The sequence below is a fragment of the Lycorma delicatula genome, chromosome 2, assembly GCF_047948215.1.
Source record: "Lycorma delicatula isolate Av1 chromosome 2, ASM4794821v1, whole genome shotgun sequence".
Lineage (NCBI taxonomy): Eukaryota > Metazoa > Arthropoda > Insecta > Hemiptera > Fulgoridae > Lycorma > Lycorma delicatula.
The window spans coordinates 112,311,092-112,334,884 of record NC_134456.1 but is presented as its reverse complement, the minus strand read 5'-3'; the positions used below and the strand labels follow the sequence as shown (position 1 = coordinate 112,334,884).

General features: G+C 27.0%; 1 protein-coding gene across 7 annotated transcripts in view; it reads left to right on the top strand.

Annotated features, from left to right (window-relative positions):
- Nucleotides 1-15,214, top strand: part of smog (G-protein coupled receptor 158 smog) — a 339,219-nt gene extending 324,005 nt beyond the window's left edge. For 5 of the 7 annotated variants that reach the window (XM_075356095.1, XM_075356091.1, XM_075356094.1 and 2 more), the window contains 2 exons: nucleotides 6,560-6,580; nucleotides 14,569-15,209. In XM_075356095.1, the coding sequence (XP_075212210.1) occupies nucleotides 6,560-6,580; nucleotides 14,569-14,778 (231 nt within the window). In that variant the 3' untranslated portion in view covers nucleotides 14,779-15,209. Of the gene's footprint in view, nucleotides 1-6,559; nucleotides 6,581-14,568 lie in introns of all 7 variants that reach the window. The other 2 variants (XM_075356098.1, XM_075356097.1) reach the window with 2 other exon arrangements.
- Nucleotides 15,215-23,793: the final 8,579 nt, after the last annotated feature.

Below are 23,793 nucleotides of genomic sequence, written 5' to 3'. Positions count from 1 at the left end.
TCGTTACTTCTACTTATTAATTGATTTATTCACACAGTTGGCACTTACCGAATTAGAGAGATCAGTTATTTTTCATTGTAATGAAGATTAAATGATGAAATAGTATTAGACCTTTACATGGAATTAAGAAAAAATTCAATGAGAAGAAATTATGTTTTCCAGTACACAAACAGCAGTCAGTTATATAACATGCCACAAAAATGTTTAGAGTAAAAAATTTTATGGAGAAATTTCTTAAAACCCAAATCTCTTGTTGTACAGCTTTATTAATGATTTACCATGACATATTGCTCTGTAGTAAATTAAATATTGGCAGGCTTCTATAGTAGATCCTATACATTACTGTATATTTTAGAGGTATGGTAATAATGCATTGCCATTATGGGGACAATTATGCTGACCTTCAGTTATGTTGAAAAGCAGAAAAGTTTTTACTTGGCCTACACCTTAATAAAAGATTTTCATTGCCTTACTCCATTATTTTGTTAGGCACTAATGTAGTTAGGGAATTAGAATGGAGAATGGAAAGAAATTAATACAGAGTTGTCAACAGCAAAGAAGGTGATTGAGTTCAGACAACCACATGACAAAAAATGTGAAAAATTAATAGTGACTTGAAAATTAAATGAAGTATAAAAATCAGATTAAAATTATCAATAAAAAATTAATGATAAATTCTTATTTATCCAATTAATGGACATTTAGATTTTCTCAGTATGGTAAAACAGTTTGATTTACACTATCATGTTAGAACAGTAATGTAGACTGCTTTAAAATGATTTTAAAACATTAAATCATACGAATGGAATTCCAGAAATAATGGAAAATCTGGTTTTCAAGTTCTAAACAAAATGAAAATCATTATTTTATTTTTTTTTAAGTTATTTATATTTATATAACATGTAGCAATCAAACTACAGCCTCAAAGTTATGTTGAGCAATAAGTTAAATAATATAGACCTGAATTTCACAGCCATCTACAATGAACCATTATGAAGAACTAATGCATACAACCAAAAATCTTAAAAACCCTCATAAAAATAATTTAAGTAAAAGATATTATCTACAAAGTATGCGGGAAGTCCCTTCACACTAAAATAGATTCAGCTTAATCGGCCTCTACTTGCTACCAATTCTCACTGCTGCTGGAAAAGGTGGAGCTGATGAGCCGGGTGGGAGTTATCCAGTGTGTTCATTCATAGTGGACCAGTTGTAGTCGAGTGTAGAATGATGGCAGATATATGTGCATTGACTGTTGAAAGGGTTTGTAGCTTGTGTGTGGGTCCTCGAACGTCCACACACTGGTTAAACATTATGAATGATTTCTTTGGGCGTTTTGGGAAATCATCACCATCATGACAAATATTATTGACATTAGAGAAAAAGTCTTTTGCAGCAGGAAGTGTTCTTGATACACCTTACAGTAGAAAGCTGAGCACTCAAGCTGAGATGTGTGCTGTGGAGACTTTGATTCAACGATCTCAGATGAAATAAACACACAAATGTTCTACAGAACCAAGATCGATAATGTGAGACCATATGCACAAGGACTTGAAAGTTAAATGTTTTCATCCGACCACAGTTAATGAGTTGAATCACAATAACCTATATCAATGTGTTTATGCATGTCAGTTATTGCTTGAACGCTTTCTGAGAGCAAATGATAAAAAGAACGTCATGTTCTTAGACGAGTGTGCAATTTATTTTTAGATGAGTGAAGCTCTCATAACTGAAATGTTTTTTCTTGGCGAAAAACAATCCTCATTTTTTTGAGGAAATCGAATACCATCCGCTTCATGTTATGATTTGGGCTGGGATGACAGTTGAACATCTTAGTCCTTACTTTTTTGATGGCACAGTTAATCAACACAGTTATCTGAGAATGATCAATAAGTAAATGGCTGCTTCCTGAATTAACGGCAAAAGAGATTGCTGACATAATTACGTTTCAGTAAGATGGTGCTCCAGTGCATTGTGCTTTACATTACCACAAACTTCTCAGTGAAATTTTTCCAAATCACTGAATCAGACATGGGTCAAAAGAGTTACCAGAGTTTGCAAGCACTGTTACAAACAAGTGCTTGCAACAGTTAGCAAAACTCTGGGGTTTTGTTAAAGAAGAGATTCAAAAATGCAGGTACTTCAACAATTAGCATCTCCAAGATGCTGTTCGGTCAGTATTTGAAATGATCACCCCTGATATGCTGTTGCGAATGAACAACCAGACATGGAGGCATATACAGCTGTGCTTTGAACTTGAGGAACTCACACAGACAATTTAGATCATAGAAGGTCAAAGAAAGTCTACCTAATATCAGAAACATTTTAGATCAAAAAAAGGTCACCTTTTTTTTCTACCATTTCTAAGATGTGTGGTTAGTTGAAACCCAGTCGCCAAAGAACACCAGTATCCATGATCTAGTATTCAAATCCATATAAAACTGCCTTTATTAGTATTTGAATGATGAAACTCTCGATTTCAAAAAAAATTCACCTATCATAATAATATCAAAACTAGAATAAAGGGACTTTCCAGCCCCCCCCCCACCGCCGTTCTATAACTGAATGTATATTTATTTACTATGAGTAGAATTAACACAGTAAAATTACAAAAATTGTATCAGCTCTTCTATTGATAAAGTAAATAAAACTTCACAATGAGAATATAAAAAAATTATCAGATCTGTAAACACATCTTTTATTTATACTGTTAGCTCAAGATAAAAAATTGAAAAACATGTAGCTCTTGAGTGTGATAATAGCTGAACGACTACTGAAATCTGACTTTTGCCAATTAATTGTTACTGATTAGTGATGTGTTGTAGCAATAAAAGTGTTATACAAAAGTAATAATTTTACTGACGCTGTGAGAGTAGAGTTTCTGTTGCATGAATGAAAAGTATCTTCGTAGGTTAATTCATCCCGTGCAGTTAGGTCTGGAATTAAAAAAAAAAAAAATACACAAGTTCTGTTCTAAGAAGAAACCTCAAGGTAGTGTGAGAATTGGCTATATGCCAGTGCTCTTTTCATAAGAAGCCACTGCATTCAGATTAGTCACAAAATCTATGTAAATTTGCTTAGAGTATTTAAAGAATGCTTTCAGAGGACTTAAAGTAACATTAAAAGTTGTAATCATTACAAGAACTCAAATTGAATAATCAAATAATTCAGAAAAAAAATTGATGAATAAATGATAGTAAAGACAAACAAGGACAAAGGTATGAACTGTGGAAATTTAAAGAAGTGAATAACACCACTTGGTTTCAACAACGTGACTTAATAAAGCACACATTCACCAAGAATATCAGTCACAGGGGTAAGGCGGCAGATGTTTGGTAGCAGATAATTTCTGAGAATGTTGACATTCCTTGGCTTGACAAGTAGTGATCATCAAATACAAAATTTCCATACCATTTATATATATATTTACATTTATATTTATATTTAACATATATTTATTTATATATTTGATTGTGTATTTGATTTAATTAGGACTAATATTGATATGTATAAAAACAAAATTTACGATTCCAAACACAAAAAGATTGATAATTTGATAAAAACAATGAATAATTATAATAATAAAAATAAATTATGTTAATAAAAAATATAATAACAATAAAGATTTGGGTTATTACACAATACAAGTGAATTTGCTGGGGAATAGTGATTATGATAATTTGCAATTCGGGGATATAAAGGTGAATTCAGGTTCCTTTACTAAAACTTGTCTTGATTTGATAAATTTAATATATGTTGTCCTTGATAATAAGGAACAGTCTATTTTAGGTAATACATTTAAATTTAATCTGAATAATAATGATAAGAATGATATTATTAAGAATATTTTAGTGGACTGAAATAAATATCAATAAGGTAAATCATAGTGATAAAGAAATTTTACATAATACAATTAGTAATGAAATTCATGATATCAAATATAAATATTTAACCTACAAACCTGTTTTTAATTTTTTTTTTAAATAATATACAATTTGAAAAATAAATTGAATAATAAATAATAGTAGTATAATTTTAAAATCAGATAAATCAAACACACCTGTCATCATGTACTCTGAAAAGTACAAAAATTTGATGATACAATATATAGTAGAAAATAATTTTAAAGAAATAAATGACCCCACCAAAAAATGTTTAAGAATAACTGAAAGTCTAATAACAAAATACCAGATTTTTTTAAATTACGATAATAATTTAGCATATCACTCTAAATTGTACCCTTTTGAACCAAGTGCACCTGTATTGACTGGTCTTCCAGAATTACATAAACCTGGCATATCTATGCAACCTTTAATTAATTTCACAACCACCCCTTCTTAAATCATCTCTAAAAAAATAGATAAATTACTTAGAATCAAAATAAATTTAGATTATAAATATAATATAAAGAATGGATACAAACTTGTAAACAAATTATAAGATTTAAAAATTGGTGATAACACCAGGATGGTTAGTTATGACATTAGTAACATGTACCCTAGCATACCCATAGATGAAACACTCAACATAATAAAAAATAAATTAATAGAAAATCATGAAGACCCTTCATTTATTGATAATATTATCGTTATTATTAGAAATATTTGCCAACAAAATTATTTTAAGTTTAATGATAAATTTTATACTCAAGAAAATACCTTACTTGAATTAATGGGCTTTCCATTGTCAGCCATCTTATCTGAGATTTTTTTACAAAATTTTGAAAGTAAAATTGTTTATAGCATTACTTATATTCATGATATTTTACTTTGGAATAGGTATGTTGATGAAATATTTGTAGTCTATACTCTCGTTATATATAATGAACATTTAATAATTTTGAACAAGTTAAATTCTTACCATAATGAATTGAAATTGATAAAATACTTTTGAAATTGATAAAAATAGGAGAATAAATTACTTAGATGTTTATACTGAAATAGATAATAGGAAAAAATATTCAATTCATAACTTCCGTACTTAGGAAACCCACAACCAACAAAACCACCATACATAGATATTCATCCTGGTCGCACAACATTAATACATATACGAACATGGTTTTAAGAGCAATCAATTACACAAAGTATAATGGAAATAATGAATTTTTAGAAGATAATATATACAAAAAACAAATGTAAAAAATTAACAATAGTACATAACATATTTAATACCAATAAATAAGGTATAGAAAATTGGCAATGTATATTTAAAATATGTATATACTGATAATATTGTTGAAAAAATAACAAGGGTTTATGATAAAAATTTATTTAAACCTGCATGCCAGACAAATTACCAGTTAATAAAACATTTAAAAAATAATACATGTACTGCTTCATATGATTTACACAATTTGTGAGGTATTTATAAAATAAAGTGCAAAGATTGTGACCATTTCTATGTAGGTCCTGTAGGTCCACTAGGTCCTTTAATACTATATTTGATGAACACTTTAGATATAAAAGCAGAAAATTGGGTTTCTTTAATGTTTCTGATCATCTTATTTATAATACACAATCAATATCCGATATTCATACAAATTTAGAAGTACTGGAAATTAAGAAATACAATAGTAATACAAATAATAGGGTTTTTGACATTTTAGAAAGATTTTACATATTTAAATATAAAAGTAAATTTAATTTGATCAACCTACATACAGAATATGAGGATGACACAATCATAAAGGCTGCTGTAGGTAGCAGCACTCTTTAGACATTGACAATTCACAAACTTCAACTCTGTACAGTAACTTTGGCTAGCTTGTCTACATGGATTTCTATTTTGTTTTTATTAATGATTTTAATTTAATTTTATTAATGATTTCATATTTTTATAAATATGTAATTCTTAATTTTAATTTACAATTTAAAATTTTTGAATTTAAAAAAATTTTAGTTTTATTTCTGTTTTAATTGGAAAAGGATCTTTTAACAATTTAAAATTTTTAATCTCATGTATAGTATAGGGTTTTTAATATGTAATTTGAAACAAACGATTTGAAAAATTATATAGAGCAACTGATGATGAGAAGGACTCATGAAAGCACTCTTGCTTGGATTATGAAATAAGGTAGGTAGGTCATCCTACCTACCTAAATAGGTCATCCTATTTTATTTTATTTTATTAATTCTGTACCTGGGTTGATCAGATTATTATCATTTATATAGTGAAGAGGAATATGATTCCTGAAAGGATCGATATTAGAAAATTAATACATTTACATAATATATATATATATATATATATATATATATATATATGTAATTGTAAATCCAAGAAAAAACTCCAGGAGAAAAAGACATACAGTTTTTATATAAATTATTGAGATAGCTAGGAGGGTAAGAAATGCTAATTAAAAAGACTAAACCTATATGAAAATATTTTTTTCTGGTTCACTTGATATTATAAATTAAGGGAGGAAATTAATAAATGTTTTCTTCCTAACACTGTTGTTCCAGTTTTTATAAATATTTGAGTATGTGCATTATGTCAAAAATTTATGTTATAACTACTGAACAGGAATTAATTATTTTTTATCTTTCATTGCTCACAGAAAAAAGGAAGCCGAGAGAAGGTGAGTTGACAGATGTTTCTCATTTCTGATTATGTTTATGAGAATTCATTTTGGAAAATATTTCTGTAGCTTAGGAAAAATATTAGAAATGTAATTAATTACAATAAGTCAGGAGTAATTTAAGGTATGAAAAAATATTTAACAATGTTACATTGTGAAACACCGTTGTAAAATATAATTTAAAAAATCTTATTCAATTCCTGTATTAAATTGCTAGTAGAAGATAACTTCATCAATATGTTACTCAGAACCAGAACAAATTAAAATGATTTATTTTACAGCAATTTTTATGAAGAAAATTTACTATATTAGGTGTGTATTATTTCATATACTTATCTAAGAAATGATTCACCATATTTATTTAGATCAGAAATTACAGGCCAATAAGACACAAAAATATTGAAATTAAAGTACCATATTAAATAATGTAAAAAAATTGTAGAACAAACAAATACAGAAAAAAATAGTACAATAATTAATTTGATTTATTTATACCATTCTTGAGTTAGTTTCTTGTAAAAGGTATTTGGAATGTCAAGTTAGTTTTAACAACATTAGTAATCAAATATAAATATGCAAACTAAAAAGAGACTAGTATTACCAGATATTTCAGACTACTGAATTGCTATTAAAAGATGAAAATCAATTTAATAAAAATAATAAATTACTCATTAAAAAATTTTTAATTGAATAATTAATTTAATAGTACAATAATATACTTCGCTCTTAAAAATTGAAATTACATAATGAAAGAAATACTGTAAAGTGAACTTTAATTGTAGAAAGCATGTTTCTTGGAATAAATCAGTTCAAATTCTACTTGATGAAAATTGGTAACTACAAAAAAGTAAAGAGAAAAAAAAGAAAGGATAATATACTTCTGTGTATGTGTGTGTGTGTGTGTGTGTGTGTGTGTGTGTGTGTGTGTGTGTGTGTGTGTGTGTGTGTGTGTGTGTGTGCATGCATGCGCATGTGTTTATGTACAGTAGCGTGGAAATTAATCTGAACACACATGTTCTTCAATAAAAGTAACTTTATTTAGAAAAAAAATTATTTAAAATCATACCTGTATAATTTGTGAATATCTAGTAATTAATATGCCTCCTTTATTTTTAATCACTTATTTACATGATCTGGCATCAATTCAACAAGTGTACTACACATTCTTTTGATTTCTTCATCAAGAAACCATACCGATATTACTGTTTTAATTATCCAATTTTCTGATATAGTTCATTATTGAGAAACGTTTTTTGACTATTGTCCAAAGATTTTCAATTGGGTTTAAGTCTGGGGAGTTGCCTGGCCACAGGAGCACTTTAATGTCTCATTCTTCAAAAGGTTTTTCCACTTTTTTGGCAGTACGCTACACCATCAAATCTTGTTCAAACACTCCATTTCCTTGTGGGAATTTATTTTGAAGTTGTCACAATCCTTTCCTTCAGAATCTTGATATATCCATCACTTTTCAACATACCGTCTACTGGAAGTAATGGACCTTCTAATATGAAACAACCCCAAAAAAATGTTCTGGGGATGTTTACTGATTGTTGGACTGAGCCAGTGATATATTTTCATCTGATGCTTTCTAATGTATGGAACCTTTGTCCCTGAACATAAAAAGGTGACTGATTGAAAAACACCACATTTTTCCAATCTTCTTTGGTTCAGTTAGCATGTGCTTTGATCCACAAGAACCTTTTCTTTTTTACTTTGCTGTTTTTGTTAAAAGCTGTTTTATAACTGGCTCACGAGCTTTCTGTCCAGCTGCAAGAAGTCAGTGTCTAACAATTTTCATATGTAAATCTGTTCCACTGGCTGCTAATTCTCAGTTTAAGTCTACAGCAGATAACTTTGGATCAGTTTACTTTTTCTCACTAATAACCAACACTGTGTTGCGGTAATTTTCTTTTATGACCACACATTTTCTTTCCTTTAAGGTGAAAAGGAACTAGTCTCTTTAAATTGTTTTAAAATAGCATTCATTGTTGCTAGTCCAACGCCACACTCAGAAGCTACTTGTTATGTCACATTGGTATACTCAGAAAGAGAAATAATTTTCAAACATCTTCATAGAGTTATGTCCATTATTATATATTCAATACACAGGACAAAAAATACAAAAATATGATTTACTAATAACAAATGAAATAAACTTTCACAAAACACTTTTTATAACATGAAAATTGCTAAATAACCAAAACAAATAACCTCACAATGCATAAAAAATTTGAAGAATAGGTGTGGTCAAGCCAATATAAATAGAATAAATTAGAATTCTCTCAACGTTTTTATCCTTCCTTAATAAATTAGCAAAATTAACTGATTTAATTAAATTTAATATACAAAAAACCGCTTACCAACATTGAATTCGAAGCGTTCAAACACTTTCGGAATTAAATTCCATCTTCAGGAACTCTCATATTTGTCTTATTTGTAATAGTAATTAAAACTTCACATGTAAATACAAAAAATCGTGATATCTGCTTAAAACATAACAGCTGGTCGACATGTTATAAAATTATGTCTAACGTAAATGTCCTGTCAGTTTGGTGTTGTCAAACACAATAGTTGAGACCACTATAAAAACCACAATTACGTACAGTTTAATTACTATTACAAATAGGACAAATATGAGAGTTCCTGAAGGTGGAATTTAATTCCGAAAGCGCTTGAACGCTTCGAATTCAATGTTGGTAAACGGGTTTTTGTATATTAAATTTAATTATATAATTATACCAACAGGCCATGCTTAACAAACTTATAAACTGATTTAGTCTAGGATCTTCACATATGGGGAACATTCAATAATTAAAGAGACAAATTGATGTAGAAAACAAACAGTTTGTAGGAGAAGTTTTGTACTTTTATGACTTTAGGTTGGCATCACTGGGATGAGCTGGAATAGCTGACGGATAAAAATTGTTTTATTTATAACCGCAATATAGCATTTAACGATGGCATATCCGCTTGAAGTTTCCACATCAGTTGTGGATATTTAAATTTAATTTATTTTCTTACAAACTGAAAAAAAATAAATAAATATTATGCTCATAAAATCTTTAGAGAAACATTGATTGAAATAGCATTTCATTTTACAACATCATATCAACATATTTTAATCTGTTTTTTGCTTTCTGAAGGTGAAAACCTGGCTAAAATCTTTTCTCGAATGATTTTACAGCATGGTGAAAGTTGTATGAACTGCAGAAAATTTTATAAGTGGGTAGAACAGTTCAAAAACGGTTGAACCTCAGTGACTGATGAGCAACGTCCTGGCCGGCCATTGAAGTGTCAACTCCTTCGCTTGAAACCCACATTGACAACATTATTCGTGAAGACCGACATATTACAGTTGAGCATATAGCAAAAACAGCTGTAAGTGTTGGCACAGTTCATAACGTTATCAGTAACAAGCTCAAGTGCAAGGTGGGTCTCGAAAGAGTTAACGCAATAACACAAGGAAACAAAACTCAAAGTGTGTACAGACTTGAAAGAACGCTATGAAAGGGAATGTGACCCTTTTCTAAACAAGATTTTAACGTGAGATGAAACTTGGGTTCATAATTTTGAATCAGAATCCAAAAGACAAAAGCATGGAATAGAAGCACACCAGCTTAAGAACGCAAGCATCAGCGGGAAAAGTCATGTTGACTGTCTATTGGGATGCTCATTGTGTCATCTGTGTGGTTATTTGGAAAATCAGAAATTCCAAAATTACTAGGAAAATCAGCATACAATAAACAGTATCAGTAGACTCAGACATTCTGATGAAAAAAAGTGAAGTCAACAATGAGAGGAAAACGTCATGGATCTCAAAGAAAAGGGGTGATATTGCTACACGACAATACTCGCCCCCACACCGCCCAGCTGACCCAAGAAACCATTGGAAAAATGGGTTAGGAGATATTACCACATCCTCCCTACAGTCTAAATTTGGCTCCCTCAGATTTTCATTTGTTTGGTTCACTCAAGAAGGTGTTACGTAGAAAAAAAGCTCAGTAACAACGAGGAGGTCAAAGAATTTGTGGGAAAGTGGCTCAAATAACAAGACAAGGACTTCTTTGCATCAGGTATAAAAAAAACTAGTTCATTGTTGGGACAAATGTATTAATATTGGTGTGGACTATGTTTAGAAATAGTAAATGTCTCATTTTGTAAAAATACACGGTTTTTTCTGCATGAATTTGTCTCATTGAATGCCCCTCATATATTAAAATAGAAATGTATAATATGTTGTTTTTAATACATCAGAGTTTACTACTTATTTTCAAGTTATAAGAATAAAGCAAGCAGACCAGTGGCATGACTTACTTTTCAAATTTTCAATAATTATTAAAATTAATATAATTTAATACATATAACCTGCTCAACTGCTTGATTTTTCATTATGGTTCTTAAATCAATAAATTTTGATACACTTAGTTAATCTTATTTAAATTGTATTTAAGTTCAGTAGAACCAAACACCAGTTAATTATGTTTAGTTGTATTTGTGTTTATAAGGAGTGATTGTTAAATATCCAGAATTACAGTAGAGGCAGCATTAACAAATATAACTGATGAAAACTAAAAAGTACTAACTTACATGAATATATCACAGCTTTATGACATTCCGTTTAGTTATTTATGTGCTTTAAGTTATTTTAAGTAAAAAATTTATTTTCTTACAAACTGAAAAAAATAAATAAATATTATGCTCATAAAATCTTTATAGAAACATTGATTGAAATAGCATCTCATTTTACTAATGAAATCAACATATTTTATATTATGAAGATATTTAGCAGTATTCTTCTCAGTATTAAAAAAGCTTATTTGGTTTGTACATTGAATTTTATTTATCTATGTAACTCAGCTTATATGTATAAATTTACTAACATAATTATTTTACTGTTATTTTTATTTAGTTTCTTTTGATCTTAATTTTTTTTCATTTTTATTTGATTTTTTGAGAAAGAGATTTATACTATCTGTATAATATGTATACTAAAAGAGGAAATAGACTTTTAGTTTAAAATATCCTAACCATAAATTAAATTTCTAGAATCAAATTAATTTATTTTCCACCCTATTTGAAAAATAGAAAGCAGTTTATAAGGAAATTTTAAAAACATCCATTTGTTCATAGGTTAAAAATTTTTAATTTGCAAAAGGATGATAGCAGTATCTAAGTTTCCAGAGCTTGTGAAGCTTGTTTTCAACTATTTTCTATTCTATTGCTAATGGTTCTCAAATAAAATTCAAACTGTTTCTGAGGCCAAGAGTCATCCCTGGTATAGATATCAGTGATTGAAGCCCAAAATATAAAATGAAACTTGTTTTATAATGTAGAAAATAAATTGTACATTGTTGATAAGTTGTAGTAATTATTGTGGAATTTTGCTTCCTAAATTAGTTCCCCTGGGGCAACATAGTAGATATAAATAGGGTGAATTAAAAAAAACAAAATCAATCATTGTCAATGATAAAAATAAACAGGCAGTTGTAAAAATTTTCTCACATTCAAAAGTACCAATCAAAATTACCTATACTAAATTATAGCCTTTTTTCAGAAATAAATTACTATATGAGCAATGTAAAAATACATTCTTTTTTGTACAATAACCAACAAACTACTGATTTCATTGACTTCAAATTTAACCCAGTAAAGAAAGTTCTGTGTATATATTGATTTTTGATTTCTTTTTTTTTTACTAAAAAAAGAAATATTTATAATAATAAAATAATTAAATAAAATATTAAATTAAATAATTAAATAAATAAATAATTAAATTTTGTGCCAGATAACATATCTTAATCAGACAAGGATACTATTCGCTATTTCAAATTAACTATTGCCACTCCATAATTAATTATTCCCAATAGTTATGCCGAAGTACAATTTCATAAATGCAGTAATAATCTTTTTCCTATTAACTCGCATGTCCTGAAAAGAAAGAAACTTTTCTATGTGATTCTAGTTGCATAAACACTAATATTTTTGTTGTCAATATTTTCAAACATCAAGTGAGTTAATATTGTTGTTCAACTTCATTCATGGATGTCAGATCTGATGAAGATAGAAAGTTTCCTTAGGAGAAAAAAAATAAAGACAACAGTTCTAGGGATAACATTTTTTAGAGAAAAAATGCAAAACTTCCAAAAAAGTATTTATAAATAATAAAAAAGTAAGAGAGGATTAGTCAGTCAAACCTTTACATAATTCAGCAGTTCCACAGTTTATGTTGCTGTGCTGTTAACGTAAGACAGTTTACTTACTCAAAAAGCATTAGAATTTTTTAGTTTTCATTTGTTAAATTACAGGAAACATCAGAAATTTATATTTACATTTTTTTAAATAATACATTTATATTTAAATAATTATAAAATAGAGGGCTCTGGGTAAGATGGTACATGGCATCTCTTACTCTTGATAATTCCACAAATCCTGGATTATTTCAAGGATTTGAATCTTGGAAATTAAAAGATATTAAGTAAAATATAAGGTGAAGTGTCAGTATAGCCAAATTAAATAAACAGGTTCCTGTAGATCACCAAATTTAAACATTCGGTGCAATCTCATAATGTACTTTGATACTTATTAAGGAAAATATCTTCAAGATCAAGCAGTTATTGGAAAAAAGTTAAAATTCTGCCTAATGATAGTTTAATAATATTTATTTATTATTAGTACGTGTAATTCTGCAGAGGACTAAAGACCTTTATCTTGTACTGTTGAAGAAATATTACATCAAGTTATGATTTATACTCATATCATACATAGTACAGTAGTTGAGAAATTTGATAAATCAGAGTTTGTTCAAGGATAAAACATATAAATTTAGCATTACAAAATTAAATAGTCTTATTTACTGTGACCTTACCAAATTGCTGATAAATTTTAAACTCTGATATGTATAAAAGAGCTGTACCTTAATGAAAAAATTTTTGTCTGAAAAATATTGCCCATTAATAAAGAATGAAATGACGATTCTACAGATTTATTATGTAGTGATTAAGTACATGTAGAAATAGCTTAACTAAAATTAATATGTTCATTACTTAATTTCTGTAAGAAGCTTGTTCACTTGATACCTTCAACTTAGCTTCAAATCTAGTACTTAATTCATTTTAAAGAAGTAAATATGTACTGGTTATTACATGTTTAATATTTTTCTTTTTACCACTTATTTAATTATATAATTTCCTTGAAAAATATTATCTCATATCATTTTCTTTATTAAAAGATTGAATTAATTTTCTCTTGATTAGTTTTTTAAAAAGATAAAAACCAATAAATTTCAAGTGTTTGCAGAATTTCATAAAGAATAAAACTCTGTTGCAGTAGTGCATCATAAGGGCAGATTTCTGGTTTTAGTTAACCTTGAAAACGTACCCAAAAACCCAGTATTTTGCCTGTAACTCCAGATCCTGTGAACCGATTCACTTGAAAGTCAATAAGGCTCTATTCCCAATAGGTTTACATCTCTGCACAAAGTTTTGTCAAAATCGATTAAGATTTGTGTCTGGTAGGGCAGACGAAAAAATCTTTAACATACACACATATGTACATAAGCATGACCAGGTGTAGTAGCAATTTCCAAATTCTATGAAAATTGACTAAAAACAGGGGAATTTTGAATCAATTAAACATAAATTTATTTAAATTTAAATGACTTAACAGTTAAATGACGAAGTAAAAGTTAAGTTTTGAAGAAATGTGTATGAAAATAGAATTACTGCTAATTTGAATGCCAGAATCTACAGCTACATACGTATGAAAATTTAAAAAATGGTTCTGACTATTTTTATTATCACAATTAATAAATTAATTACCTAATACAGTATGAAACTAACGTTTTGCTAGTAGACTCTTAGGATCTGTATAAAAAGTACAGTTTTTCAACTAAGTGTACAACTAAAAATTTAATTGTTTTTTATTGTTATTCTTGAAATGTTAATTTCAATCGTTTTTTTATTTATTCCTCAACAAGTTTTCGGTTTTAGGCTCTGCAACATCGCCATCAAAGGTGCTCAACAAGGCCACATGGACCTGAAGGTCAAGAAAGTGGGGAAGTTGAAATATCACGAACACCAGAAGATTCAATTTGTAGTATGGAAGGACCTAGTGCTATTTATAATGATGGACCTTCAACTTACAGTGAACTTGGAGGATTTGGAACACCAAATGTGCTCCATCGAGCTGCAAAAAATTAATTGATAAACTAACCTGAGCATTATAGTCTGATTGCAAAAATTTTAATTCTTAGTATCTTATACATGTAGGAGTAGAATTATTATTTAGAAAAGAAGAATTTAGTATGTCAATAAAATTTATGTAATCAGGTTTTTTTGTAAATTTATTGACGGAAATGTTATCAATTAATGATGAAAATATGTTTACCTTTTTTTTTATAATTATATAAATACAGTTTTTCAGTAAAATTTTATGTGACTAGACTAAATTTTTACCTTATTTTACTTTTATATGTTATTCATTCTTCTAATCCTATGCTTCAGCAAAGCAGTGTGCATTTAATTAACTTACACATTTAGCTTTTAAAATTTTTATTTCCATACATGTAATACTAGAGCTTTGTAAAATGCAGTTAGAAAAGTAAGAAAAAATATCACAAAAATTCATAATACTCATTTAAATATAATATTCATGTATGATTATGTAGATTAAAATTAATTCATACATACAAAGTGTAAATTTATATATTTTTCACATACTTATCATAATTTTTTTTAAATTATATCAATTATTTATCATAATATTTTCTATTTATAATAAAAAAAGAAAATAATAATGGCAATATGTAAAATTTAATTATATACTAATGATTTAAATCTCAAAGTGTTTCCTAATATTAGCATTGTTACATCTATATAGAAAGTAAAGTGAAATCACTTCTCCACAGAACTTTCTTAAAATATATTATTTTAAGAGGAAGTCTTTTTACCATCATTATAAGTCATTTTAAACAATCAAAATCAATTAAAATATTAATATAATAATATTAATACAAATTTGAATAAGTTTGTAAAGTATAAAAGGTATTATGACATGAAAAAAATGAAAATTATAATGGGATTTTTATGAATAACAACAGTTTCCAAAAACTAAAATGAAATTACAGATGCATATACTCTCTGTTATAGATGCAAGACTTTATTCTTCTCATTTATACAAAAGACAGTTAAGGAGAAAAAGAAAATTATGAATATTTCAACCGATGAAAAATATTTTTAATATTTTTCACTAAGAAATTATAAATCGTGTAGTAAAATTTATTCAGTCAGATCTTAGTGTTATTATTGCATAACAAAATTATATTCAAATTTACTATTAATATTAATAAATATTATTCACCTTTTTTTCCATCAACATTGAGAAAAAAATAGAACAGGACCAAAGATTATTATAGGTCAATAAGGTCACCAATTGGACAAATATCATATTCAAACAGAATTTATGTAGATGGTATAATAATTAATTATGAATAATTGCTTTTGTGTAATCTTATTTAAATCAATATCTAACAAAATCCTATTAAAAGAAAATCTTTATAAATTTAAGTAAACAAATAAGAACGTGATCTTTCAACTTTGTATTAAGTAATCCTCCTCCAATTGTTTCTGTATATGTGTTTTCAATTATAGTATATATATAATATATGTAATGTAGTTGCAGATACTTAAATAGTATACAAAGCAAAAAAGTTATATTAATCACAGATATTTACCATAATCGGTATTTTACTTTGATTTATTCAGTTTTGATTCTATGTACGTATGTCGTAATACATGAAAATTAAGTATATTTACCATCTCTTGGAAAATTATAAGGCACAGATGTGGGTTCACCTGTAAAGGGCTCTTTACCCTCCCAAATTAGTAACATAAATCATAGCTATAAAAAAAAAGAAAAAAAATCAGTTGATTAATTTTCTATTGTTTAGACTGATTTTTAATAATTCTTATGAGCTATACCAGCTATTTTACATGTTAGAATTAATGCTAAAATATTTTGTTAAAAAATTGTGCAAGGGAGCTGTAAAAGCTGATTCTTTTCAGTATTTAATTTATCAGGAATAACATAGTTTAAACAGTGTTTTTTGATAGGAAGGTTTTTGCTAAGCCTTGTCAGAATACAATGGTAAGAAAGACTACATCACATACAACTTCTAGTTCAGAACTCTACAATACATTTGTATCTAGAAGTTAATTAAACCAACAGTTTAATTGGCAGTTGAAAATAAATAAATTTGAGGAATAATTAAATTGTGTAATAAGTCAAATGATTGGGAATTAACAGAAAACTGGCTTGTACTACTTATAGGGAATGAAAATTATCTTCATAAATACATTGCACAATTTTGAGTACTTTATAACCAAATGTAGTATTTAATTTATTGATACATTCTATTTAAAAAACAAAGCAATTTATCACCTAATGAAAGAAATCATCTCGTCAAAATACAGCTTTGTAAGTTTCATGTGACAGGTAAATAACTTTATTTAGAATGCAAGAAACAAAAGCAAATTTGTTTTAAAATTCAGCAATCATTAAAAAAGTATTTGTTCTTCTTAAAATGCTTTAGTAACAATGAATGTTTACACAATTTTCACAGGTGAATTTTAATTACAGGAAAATTTTTCTTCACCTTGAAAGAAATATGGGTGCACTTTGAGGGTTAAATTAATAGTAATTGTTTAATTATAGTTAATAATTTTTGTTTTTAAGGATATTAATATTATTCATTACTGTAAGTGCTTAATAAATGTTTAAAATTATGTCTCAGATATGGATAATTTTAAATTGGACTTTCAGTATAATTTTTTCCATAAATGCTATTAAAAACAAAAATATTTTTACATATGGTGATTTAAATGCATTTTTACTGGTATAATAATTTTTAATTGTTATTTTAATACAATGTAAAATAGAAATATATATACATAAATGTGTAATAAATCCATCTAAAAATAAAATATTAACTAAATAATTGCTCTAAATGCACAGGGTAATTTAAAAATAATATATTAATTTATTAAACTCTGTTGTAGTTTAAAAAATCATACAGAAATTACATTATTAATATTACATAATTAATAATGTAAATCTCTGGTATGATAATTGTAAATTAAAATAAAAAACAAACAAATGTTCTCGTGTTAATAAATCACAAAATATTCATTTAAGATAAGAATATAAAATAAAATATTATTAATTTTATTTTTATATGAATATTTTATAATAAATAATCATCATTAAAATAATTATAATGTTAAGGAAAATTATATTGTTGTTCTGCTGAATGATTTTGCAACTTGGAATAATGTTATTATTGTTTGTGTGTTATGTAATAAATTAATTGTTTTAACTTTTATGTACTTGTATAGTATAAATTGGACCATTATTATATTATATATTATTACAATATAGTGTTTGGAAGCATGTATGAATAAGGCAAGTTACCAATTAAAAGAATTTTTAAGAAATTTTGAACATTATTTTTGAGAAAGAATCCTATTTATGACATGTTCTTCATTACATTCACTTCTTTATATGACATCCACTTTCATAGTAAAATTTTCAGATGTGGTATTGTAGTCTCTGGTCTACAATACCACAGTTCTTTTCAAGGCTGATGAATTTGCTCGTTACAGTCAACATATTTGCATGTGATAAGAATATACCTCTCCTGTGGAATAATAAAATAATGAAGTATGTGCATTCAAAAAAAAATTTTTTCATCAAATACCTTTTCTCATGAAAATTAAGAGTTTGGGATAAGTATGATTGCAAATATCAAAATGGATATTTCCATTGAAATCTGAGAACCGACATTTTTCGCCATCACAATACTTCCTTTACTAAATACAAAGAAGTAAAAATACACCACAACAATACAGCTCTTTGTGCAAGATTTATTTCAATGAATCATATAAATTTCCAGAGTATTATTTAGTTCACAGTATTATTTGTTAATACACTCACTGGTAGTTTAATCCTTATTTATAAAAAAAGTTAAGCAGTTTAGTTTTAGACCATAAAACAGGATTGCTGCAAAGTGTGATATATCATTTTCAACCATTTATGATGTAAGATATAAGTTTAACACCACACAGAAAGAGGGAGATGTCAGCAACATGTTTCAAATAGTAATACAGTACTGTAAAGTAATTAACACTTCATACCCACTCTAGAAAGGAAATGAGATTGTAACAATAAGGATTCCTTATTTTATAATGATAAATGATTGTTATTGAATACAGTAAGAAATCACAAACATGCTATCTATGTGGTCACAATTGTTGTTGAGTCTCTCTGAAGTAGTATACACTATTATAAACTGCATTTTTATATTAACTAAAATTGTCACATGTCACTCATTCCTAAAACAGAGGCTGGTTTTTTGTTGAAATTATAACAAATATAAGTTTTATAAGTAAGAATAATACAAAAAAACTTTCCAAGGTTGAATGTAAACCAGAATTTTATAATCTCATTTAAAATGAACTGTACACTTAAAATATGCTCATATTTAGAAAATAGTTAAATGATAATGGCATAAGTATGGGTTAAGGAATCAGAAAATTTAAAGAATTTCTTTCTACTCTTTTTTTCATAGTTTAAAGTTGATTCTTTTTCTTGAAATATAATAACTTCTTTCCACACAAATGACAAGTAAACTGATGACAAAAACACAACTTATATTGTCTTCTTAATGATTAACACAAAATTATACAAGACTACAGAAATGTAATATAAATTCTATTCTAAGTAATGTATAAGGCATTTCCCACAGCATATGTTAAGTCAAGACTAATAAGCAACTGTATGTCTATATCTCTACTCACATGTGTCACGTGGAATGTGAATATCAGCAAGTTTAAACTGTTTAGAGAGTATTGTATAGGATATACTACATAAATGTTTACAAATAAATTTTAATGTTTTAAATATATACATATATATATATATATATAAAATATATAATTATATATTTTTTTTGTTTAAAAATTCAAACAATTTATTAAAATATTGACCAATGTACTAATAAAATTTATAAACTACCAAAATACAGTAAATATACCAGATACTATATTAATTCTACGAACTGATTTTTGCAGGATCCCACACATTCAGTTATTTTAAATTCTATAATTATATTAAAACATTTATGATTTGTTAATTTGTCAAAATTCATTTTTGAAAATTGTGAAATTTATTATGGACAAATACACAAATTCTGCAGTCTAGTACTTGTCATTTATTCTTGGACTTAATGTGGTAAGTTTAACTTATCTATTTACTTTGTTTAATACAAAGTATTATATTGAATTAAATATATTACATTTAATATATTGATATATAGTAGTTGGAAATGGACTCCATACATCCAGACATATCTGTACATATTCCTTCTTGTTCTTGAAGACAAGAAGGAATGATAAAGGAACTTATAAAGAAGGAATGTTGTTCATCCACATGTTCTTAGTAAAATCATAAATAGCAGTTGGAAGTTCCTTTTGATTTTTAGCGTAACTCTCAGAACTAAAACTCTGGTAGGCTTAAGTCTGAAGAATGAAGTAGCCATAAGCTCTTAGAAATGATTTGATCTCCATAAACCTCTTGCAGTAACTTCATGGACTGCATGGCTGTATGCGTGGTCTTGTTGAATCTAAGCATTATTAATATCTTCCATAGACTTAATGATTCCCATGAACTGGTGAATAATTTCATGACAATAAGCTGAATTTATTGTTTCTGGAAAGAATATTGGGCCAATTATTCTACTTCTCTCTTTTTTTGTTTAGCCTCTGGAACCATAAGGTACCAGAAGATAAATGAGGATGATATGTATGAATGTAAATGAAGTGTAGTCTTGTACAGTCTCAGGTCGACCATTCCTGAGATGTGTAGTTAAGTGAAACCCAACCACCAAAGAACACACCGGTGTTCATGATCTAGTATTTAAATCCATATAAAAGTAACTGCCTTTACTAGGATTTGAACCTTAGACTATTCTTCTTCTGGATATTGCAATTCATACCCCAATCTTCTGTTCAAGTAGAGCATGTGAACTGTTGGGAGACCATAAATATGAGTTCTGTGCATGCACATACTCTCATAAATGGAACAATGCCTTATCAGTACAGAAAAATAGTCCAATACATCATCACAAGTGTCTACTAGAAACTACTGAAAGCATTTACAGTGTTGAATTCTATAGTATGTGGCTAATAAATAACATTTGAACCACCACATTCATTTTACATAAATGCATAATTTTATATGAGTCTTAACTTTTTATGAACATCCTATATAAAATGGAATGAGATTGAACTTTTTACAAACAGCCTCGTGTACAGTTGCAATATCAATGATTTTCTTTCAGGTCAACATTCATATGGACTTGGGACTAAATTGTATGGCAGCTGATATTTGTTGCAGTTTTTCTATATCAAGTACTGATGTCTACCTCTTCACTCACAGTACTTTACAAATTCCATCTTCCTAAATTTCTCAATTAGTGTTCTTACACTATGTCAGTTAGACATATGTGTACCTGCAGATCTAATGAAAAACTGATCTTTCACTGTCTGTGTGTATTTTCCATGCTCATAGAAGATGTGTTCAAAATAAATATTTACTATTCTAAAGTTAACACCATTCTGAATGTACACGGAAAGCCATGTTCTCAGTTGTTTAAAGGCAGTGTTTACTCAATGAACAACCAAGAACCAGACATATTCTCATACCAAGGTCACCAGTCTGACTGGTTTGCAGAAAGAAACTGCACGCACTGAAGGAAGAATGAAAATGAAGCATTACCAACATTTTCAGAAACATTACTTGCAGCACACAGAATACTATCCCTAAACATAAAATTTTGTATATATAGAGTACTTTTCAAGCATTCTGTATATTATTATTATTATATATAATAATATTTCAAGAAATGTAGTATTTTTTTTATCTGAAAGAAGACGTGAGAGGACATAAAAATCAATGTAAAAAAAGATATTGCAGCAACTAATATCAGAAATTTAGGATTGTCTTTACATACTAAAGAGAAAGTAAAATATCTCCTTATTGTAATAACAAATCACTTTCTTTCATTGATGATGCTACCTCAATATGTTTTTAACTGAAAAGAAGAATTTTTAAACGAAAAATGTTGAAGACATACAAGTAATATTTACAAATTTTAAGGACCTTTCTTTATACATTGTAATAAGAAATGCTTCTAACATAATATTTATCATAACAGATCTAACGTATTCAAAATTATTTTTAAAGTGTAATAATCTTCGACAGTATTTAAAGATTTAGCTCGCACGATCTCAACAGATTATTTAACATGTTAACAACAATAAGCTGCTCAGAACACATTTTCTCAAACTAACATTTATCAACAGAATGTTGTTTCTACTAAAAATTCTTTTTCTTCATTTATTTAAAACAAACAGCAAAAGTTAATTTATAAAAGTTTTGGTATAAAAGATATTTTCTAAATAATGGCCATTGTTTTATGTAAAAAAAATCAATGTTATTTTGTCTTGGGACAAAATTAAATATGACTAAAATATCTAAGTAAATATTCATAACAAATGAATACCTAGTCATTCAGAGAGTTACACCTTTACACAAAAAAAAGAAACAAGTGCTATTCAAAATATCACAATTTTATTGTTTTTACAATGTTTAAAGATCTAATTTCAAGACATCTACACATCACCTGCAACATAACATAAATGAATATTCAGTACAAAAATATAATTATTAATTATTTATATTTATAACTTTATGAATGTCATGGGTATAAACTAAAACATAGATAAAGAATTGAGCAACTGAAATCATATAGTAAATCATTCTACATACACATCGAAGAAAAACAAAATTACACAAACAATATAAATAATAAACAGTTCAGTTGTTAGTGTATAATAAAATTCACTAACTAAAGGAACAATTTATGATCACGTTTTCATTCATGACGGCAATATTATTACAGGAGAAGACTGATTAAATATATTTCAAAACAATATGTCTGTGTAATAACATCACTGTCAATTTATTTATTATAATAATAGAGAGAGTTTTTTATTTAATATAGTAAAATCTACAATTTAGTGATTTCAGAATTTTATATTAAATTAAAAACAAAAAATACAAACACAATTGTTAAATTTTAATTTAAACCTTTAATTATAGGAAAAGGATGAACTTTTAATAAAAGCTGAATATTTTAATTTTCAAATAAATATAAAATTTTTATTTTGCAAAATATAAAAAAAAAATTAGTAAGATTGTAGGTTATTAAATCAAAATTAAATAAAACATTCAGTTTGTAATAGTTTGCATAATATGCATATAACTTCAATATAAATTTATATTTAATTACTCACTTAAAGTTATGGCAGTGATATATTCAAAATCAGATTAAAGAAATACTGTTTATAAATTAAAGCAAGAAGCAAAATGACATAGTTTTATGAGAAGCAAAATAGTTAAAACAGAGAACTAAGAAATAACATATAAAATATTTTAATAAATGAATCTTAAATAAATAAAATAAATAACAATTTTGAAATCAAACAACAATTTTTAATTAGTAAATAATTTTTTTTCAATAAGAAAATATTAAACTTTTATTTAACTCAATTTTGAAAATTTTCATAGAGTATTATTAAAACAAAATTTATGATTTTATATTAAATTACAATTTCATTTTGTATATATGAAGGTTGTTAAAGTAAGAACCATTAAAAGTAATGTCTATTTATGAGAAATAATTAACTGTAAGCTTTAAAATGCTCTTTAAAGAAAAAGTGAAATAAAAATAATTGAAAAGCATATTAAAACTAATGGCAGGAAATTAACAGTAAATATTATTATATTTACTGTTAATTTCACTGTTAAATTTTTTTTTACTGTTAAGCACTGAACTTCTTTCACAGAGTATCTTAATAAATATATATAATTACGTAATATCAATTATCTTAACCAGATGATATAATTGAAGAAAATATAAAACAGTTCTTTTTTCTTTCTTTTAATTGAAAATGTTGAATTACATTTGCATAAACAAAAATAAATGTATTCAAGAAGAGAAAACACTTCCAATGCAACAAATTTTTTGTTAAAATATGTTTACAAAAAATAAATCTACAGTATATTCATACCATTGGAATTAATGAAAGCATCTGTAC